The 7,500-nt window shown below is 37.8% G+C and overlaps 1 protein-coding gene across 5 annotated transcripts in view; it reads right to left on the reverse strand.

Moving 5' to 3' along the window:
• The window catches only part of LOC135208727 (endothelin-converting enzyme homolog), a 173,405-nt gene that overhangs the window by 69,909 nt on the left and 95,996 nt on the right, over positions 1–7,500 (reverse strand). The window contains exon 2 of one of the 5 annotated variants that reach the window (XM_064241217.1): positions 7,475–7,500. This exon is cut by the window's right edge and continues 77 nt beyond it. The exons of the other annotated variants lie outside the window; for them this stretch is intronic. Coding sequence (XP_064097287.1) covers positions 7,475–7,498 — 24 coding nt within the window. The 5' untranslated portion in view covers positions 7,499–7,500. The remainder of the gene's footprint in view (positions 1–7,474) is intronic. 5 annotated transcript variants of the gene reach the window in all.

A 7,500-nucleotide genomic window follows, 5' to 3' on the forward strand; every position in this document is an offset into this window, starting at 1 on the left:
ACCTCGGCAGCGTTGCGCTTGTAGAGAGTCTTCTCTATTTTTCGAATAGCGGGTTTTCCCGTACTACTTAAACAGGCTAGTAAAGTGCCTATGGAGGTCATTATCAAATACAGGGTCAAGATCGGTGCTTATATTTCAACTTATACAGATAAACTATATCATAGTCATCAAAGTCCTTCACGGTTTCTCTCTCTCTCTCTCTCTCTCTCTCTCTCCTCTCTCTCTCTCTCTCTCTCGCTCTCGTTTTCTTGTGAGTTTTCGTCTGGAGCTGGGGTACTGAGGGTGGACTGCTTCTGTTTTGTTGTTGGAGATTGCGCTGGCCTTATGCCAGCACGGGCTCTTGCTCGTAGAGTAGCCCGTAGAAATCTGTTGTGGTGTCTATCCTCCTTATATTTGGGGTCGTCGGCAGGGGGTCCATCCCATGCTGAATTCCTATTGGCTGACGGCGGTAAGTCTGCTTTTTCATTGGTTGCTTGAGCCAGGTCTCGGTCTCAAGCCACTTTCGACATACCCTGCTGACGACCCCATATATAGGGAGGACGGACACCACAACAGAAATTACGGGCTGTTTTAGGAGCAAGAGCCCGTGCCGGCATAAGGCCAGCTAAATCTAAAACAACAACATCAAAAGCAGTCCACACTCAGCACCCCAGCATAGAAGATGTCTGGCAGTTCCAGAAGAAAGCTCGCTACAAGAAAAAGAGAGAGAGAGAGAGAGAGAGAGAGAGAGAGAGAGAGAGAGAGAGAGAGAGAGAGAGAGACCGTGAAGGACTTTGATGATAATGACATCATAGTTTATCTGTATAAGTTGAAATATAAACACCGATCTTGACCCTGTATTTGATAATGACATCCATAGGCGCTCTACTAGCCTGTTAAAGTAGTACGGACAAAGCCACTATTCGTAAAATAGAGAAGAATCTCTACAAGCGTAACGCTGCCGAGGTAGCTATAACTTTTAATAAAGTATGGTTGAGAGAGGGTCTGCTTCTTAAGTACAATAATAATAATAATAACTCCGTGTCAAGAATCAACAAAACGCAAAGGTATCCAAACCGGGAAATGGTGCAGAAATTAGTCATCAGGTAAACAGCCGAAATTAACTCCCTGTGTGTGTGTACCAAACCGTCACACCCACCCACACACACACACATACACAGGCCTCCACCCGCCTACGTCTCTAATGTCACGAGCAGGCATGAAAAGAGGGCGTGGTCCCAAGGTGTGGTATTGCCCAAATAACTACCCAGGTGGGAAGGTTTTATAAATTAGGTTGGGTGGATGAGTGAGCTGTGAAAATGGTAATTATAAAAATTCGGTGTTAAATATTATTGTTCTTTTTTGTCGTGGAATTTAAATAGAATGGAATGATGTGTTAAATATTTTTGGGAGTATTTTTTGCAGTAAAAGTTGAATGGAATAGAACTGAATGATGTGTTAAATATTTTTCCACGATTTTTTTGTGGTGGAAGTTGAATGGACTGGAATGGAATGGAATGATGCGTTGAATATTTTTCTGAGAATCTATTTTTTTTTTTTTTTTTTTTTTTTTTTTGTAGAGGAAGTTGAAGGAAATGGAAAAGAATGGTGTGTTAAATATTTTTTCAAGAATTTGTTTTGTTGTGGAAGTTGATTATGCAGCTTGACGGATGTTACCCTTGACTGCCTGGGAGCAAGAAGGGTTCAATAGGGCAGGAGGGACATTAAATTCCGAAGAAAGTCCGAACAATTGTGAAATAGTCCGGCCACGGAAAGAGGACGTTAAAGTCCAGTGCGAACATATGAAGAGAAGAAAAGAAAGTTGTGGGAGAATAGATGATTATTTTATTGTTTAAATAGTTTGATTACATTAAAAAAAACTATAGCCCTTAGGATGCCGAAGATAGGGTAGATGAATTAGACAGAGAAAAAATTCAATATATAAAACTGTCTTAATTTCAACTAGTCCATTCAGAAATCATCTCGAGACTTAAAATGGGAGACAAAAAATAAATAAACAAATAAATAAATAAATGAATAAATAAACACACACACCTGTTTTAAAGTGACGTCTAAGACTGCATCACCGAGATAACAGTGACCAGGAGAGAAGTAGACATGAAATCACTGAAGGAGAAGATGAAGAAAAACAGAATGGACGCTATAACAACACCAAGCGGAACTCCACTGAATAGGGAAGGCCAAAGAAGCACCACTGTCAACTATTGTTGCCAAACTATCAGATAAGAAGCTAAAAAATAACACTGCACGCTGGGGGAATAAAGACTAAAAGGAAGCATTGGTAACTAGAGACTAACGCCATAATGTCAAGTGCCTTTGAGCTATAGAGATAGTTGGCGAAATATGCAATAACGAGACAGTGTAACGTTAGGATAGAAAAGATGGCAAAATTAATGTTGTAATCACAAGGAAGAATATCAAATCTACAGTGTTCTTGAAAGGGTTACCACAGTATACGAAGCGTCGCGTACCTTGGTAGTATAAAAACTTACAGATATGGGGCATTTTTTTTTAATTTGCTAAACCAGAAGCGATTTCAAGAACAAGACGGCATGCGGTTACTAAGAACTAGCCCTAGAGTAAGTTCATCTACAAATTTCGTGAGTAACAACGCAAGAGTTTATCTATAAACTTCGTGAGTAAATCTGCAAAGTTTCATGAGTTACAACGCAAGACTTCATCTACAAATTTCGTGAGTTACCTTGCAAGAGTACATCCAACAAATTTCGTTAACAACACTTAAAGACGTCCACCCATTTATCTCTTTAGCAAAATCTTGTTTCCAAGTATCCTACGCAGCAGTACTTGATCTAAGGGCCTTGAAATGGAAAGTGAAAAAAATAAAAGTTTATGAAATCAGAGAGAGAGAGAGAGAGAGAGAGAGAGAGAGAGAGAGAGAGAGAGAGAGAGAGAGAGAGAGAGAGAGGCGCCATTCTCGAGAAATGAGGCATGAAGAGATGAAATGTTATTTTTCCATCAGCCGATGGATTCAGGTCATCAGATTTCTCCTTTGGTACAGGAAAGCTGTCTTCTGTGTTGAGGATCAGATTAACAACCTTTTATAGATGAAATTAAATTTAAATGGGTGTTGACAGAGAGTACGTTTTCTGATATTCAGACCCCACACAGTTGAGACTTCTGTCATATGGAATTAAACTTATACAGAACATCAATGAAGACTAATAAGGCTAATTTTCTCGAGAATGGAAATGGAGCCTCCTAATCTATGTCAGTATGTCCCTTGGTTACAATAATAACAAAGGTTGATTTGGTCAAGGCTTACAACCGAAATTCATATGACCTTGGGTTATAACAAAGGATCATTTGGGCCCTTGGTTATAAAGAGTAAAATTCATAAGGTCCTGGGTTATAAAAATATGGACCTGGGTCATAACAAATGTTCGTTTGGTTTCTTGGTTATAAAAAATCATAAGGTCCTAGGTTATAACAAATGTTCATCTAAGTTGTTGGTTATAAAGGATTCATATGGCCCTTGGTTATAACAAAAGGTCATTCGGGTCACAGATTATAAAGAAAATTCATCTTGGGCTATAACATAGGTTATAAAAAATCATAAGGTCCTGGGATGTAGCAAAGTTCCATGAAATTCAGGTTGTTACAACCGTCCAATATCTTAATTCAAATACAGAAAATGAAGTAATTGTCACAACTACCTAGAGTATCCGACAAGGTAAAGGACTCTTGATACTGAGAGAGAGAGAGAGAGAGAGAGAGAGAGAGAGAGAGAGAGAGAGAGAGAGAGAGCAGAAAGGAGGCCAAGGGTCAGGGCTGGCAATCCTAATCCTCAGGTATTACAATATGCATAATGAAGGGACGGTTGTCACCTTCATCTAAAGGGAAACTGTTGAAAGTTGGGTGTGTAAGTCTGGACGTAAATGCATCAAGTTAAACGTGAGCAAGCGCGCGGGCACGCACAAACAAACCCACACACACATATGTAATACTAAAGTAGATTCACATCAACCGTACATCTTATGTCTTGGCCAGTCACTTACGACGCTGCTGATTGGCTGTTGATAAGCCAATCACAGGCTGGAAACTCTGTCTCTCGAGAGAGTTCACATAGGCAGGATGTATGTTCCACCTCTACTGAGGGATACTTTTGAAAGACGTATTCCTCAGGAGGTGGAACATATATCCTGCCTATGTGAACTCTCTCGAAAGACTGAGAGTTTCCAGCCCTGTGATTGGCTTATCAACAGCTAATCAGGAGTGTCGTAAAGGACTGGGCTAGACATCAGATGCACGGCTGATGTGTGCAACCTGGCTGGCATTGCGGTCGTGCATCTTCACTACTCTTATTAAAAGAACCCATTATTGTTACTTTTAAATGCCATATATATGCATTTGTTTAATAAACTGGGTATGCATCATACACTTAAGTTGAAATTATTTGAATTCCAATTCATATTGGGAGAATCACAATAGGGATCTATTATATTCATGGATAAAAAATTAATTTGGATAATTAATGAGGTTAGCTGTGCCGGATATCCGGAGTTTTGTGATGCCATGATAGAAACATGTCCCACTCATTATAAGCATCCTAGTGATGTTTTTCTTTTTTCTTCTGCAACTAATAACAACGAAGTTAGCACGGCCGGATATCCGGATTTTTATCCGGACGGATATCCGGATTTTTGGGATATTAAGACAGAAACATGTCCTACTCACTGAATGAATCCTAATGACATTTTCTTTTTCCTCTATAACTAATACTAAAGAAGTTAACGGCACCTGACTAAAAACCATCCCCTATAAAACCTACATATATCGTCCGAATTTGGTTCAATTCTGCCCGGTAGTTTCGCCGTCTATAACGAACATACACATACATACATAGATAGTCCGACTGCCAGCTTTATAAATATATATATATATGTATATATATATATATATATATATATATAATAAAATAATAATACAAATAGAATGGAAAAAAGCCGGCGTAGCATTGCCTTTTTATTTCATAATTTTCGAGACTTTGCGTCTCCTCTTCAGGGCTGTAAAATATATAAAATATACAGCCCTGAAGATTTGGAAAATAAAAAATAGTGGTACGTTGGTTTCTTTCCATCCTATTTGTATTGAATCTACGGAAATATATATATATATATATATATATATATATATATATATATATATATATATATGTTGTTTACGATCACAAGTAACACGTGAAGATTGTATATCAAGAGCCAGCAGGAAAAATGAAAAGCAGTAGTAGCCTACCTAGCGCTTTTGTGTATTCTTGATACACCTCATCAGGGTACAATATATTTCGAAGCTATTTTTCATTCTTTTATATATTGGTGCCCTGATGAGGTGTATCAAGAATACATGAAAGCGCTAGGTAACTGGTGCTTTAAATTTTTCCTGCTGGCTCTTGATATATATATATATATATATATATATATATATATATATATATATATATAGTGTGTGTGTGTGTGTGTGTGTGTGTGTGTGTGTGTGTGTAATGTTAACATTAATTAAACAAAAAATTCCCTCCTAATCTTTTATTTCTCGTCACCCTCACACGACTCTCTATCATATATCTTAAAGTTATTTTCATCAACCAAGAATAATGAGATGTTGCCAAGACAAAGGAGTCCGGTATTGCAGTTCTCATTATTCAAAATGAGCAAAAGCACTCGCTCGCAACAGATTTAATAGGCCATTAACTTGCGAGGGAAACTTCCACTGAATGTTATTATTATTATTATTATTATTATATATTATTACCAGCTTGTTGGCGCACGCGCTGGAACCCGGCACTGCTGTCTCCCCTACCCTCCTGATCACCTACTTACCCTGCCCCCATCCGGGGCGGACAAACAGGTTTGTATGAGGAGGGTCAATGTTTCCCCTACCCTCCCATTCCACTAACTACCCTACCCAACCCGGGGCAGACAAACCGGTTTGTAGGGGGTGGGAGGCTGTGTCATGTCTCCCCTACTGTCATTCGGGGGGGAAGGACAAACAAGATCCACCCAGATATTACTATGAATTATTATTATTATTATTATTACTAATATTCATATAAATATACATTCTTACGGAAGGAATCGAAAGCGCCCTAAACTTGGGACACTGCAAAGAACCTTATTAAGTTATGCTTACAGTGCCCCGCGTGAGGTGTACTGCCGGTACTACCCCGCCCCTTAAGGGACTCCTGTCAAGAGGCAGACAGACAAACAGACACACACACAGTATAAGTTCTTGACGAAAGAAATTAAGGAAATTAAGATAATGGCATTTCAATGGTAATTCACTAACAATACTCGTAAAGCAACTGATATTATATTATAATAATAAATATATTTTTTTATTATTTTGTTATAGTGATGCAAGTGAGATCAAGGTGCGACAGGCATTGTTTTTAAGAATTAAAAGCTTGTGTGTTTGTGTCTATAAATATATATATATATACATATATATATATATATATATATATATATATATATATATATATGTATATGTGAGTAAGCGCATATCAAAATTGCAGTGCATTGAATGAATATGACGCATCATAAACAAAAATAAAAATGATGGATTTATATTTATGCATACGTGTGTATATATATATATATATATATATATATATATATATGTATGTATGTATGTATGTATATAAAACATCATTCACCATTTCCCTCTTAGGAGGGAATGGTTCCCACTTCGTTAAACCACAGGGCTGAGATCTCCATACGTCAAAGAGATTTAACCTCAATGCATGGGACAAATCTGACCTTTTATTTATCGAGAGAGAGAGAGAGAGAGAGAGAGAGAGAGAGAGAGAGAGAGAGAGAGAGAGAGAGAGAGAGAGAGAGTGCAATCACAGTGCTGGTTTAAAATTTTAGCGTTCAAATTCGGACAAATAAGGGGAAAGGTTATAGTTTGACGGTAAAGCTGAAAGAGAGAGAGAGAGAGAGAGAGAGTAGATCCTTCCTCCTTTCCTCCTCCCTCCCTCCCTCCAGAGAGAGAGAGAGGAGAGAGAGAGAGAGAGAGAGAGAGAGAGAGAGAGAGAGAGAGAGCCGGGCATCGAGTACAGATAAATATAAAGAAACAGAATTACAGAACAATCTATGGCTCTCATCTATCAGTATACATAATAGGCGAGAATTACAAAGCCTTCATTTTGAAGAAGAAGAAGAAGAAGAAGAAGAAGAAGAAGAAGAAGAAGAAGAGAGAGAGAGAGGAGAGAGAGAGAGAGAGGAGAGAGAGAGAGAGAATATTTAAATTATAATAATGCAAAATTGTGTAGAGATTATATATATATATATATATATATATATATATATATATATATATATATATATATATATAAACATTAAAGCGTGATTTAATGCATATGACCGAAGCAGGCTTATCTGTACTCAAAAGCTGTTTCGAAGCAATCTCTTTATGTTTCCTCACCTTTATTTTCCTCATCAAACTATTCCCCTCTCACCTTTACGTAGGAATTATTGGTCATTT

This window comes from Macrobrachium nipponense, chromosome 35, assembly GCF_015104395.2.
Source record: "Macrobrachium nipponense isolate FS-2020 chromosome 35, ASM1510439v2, whole genome shotgun sequence".
Lineage (NCBI taxonomy): Eukaryota > Metazoa > Arthropoda > Malacostraca > Decapoda > Palaemonidae > Macrobrachium > Macrobrachium nipponense.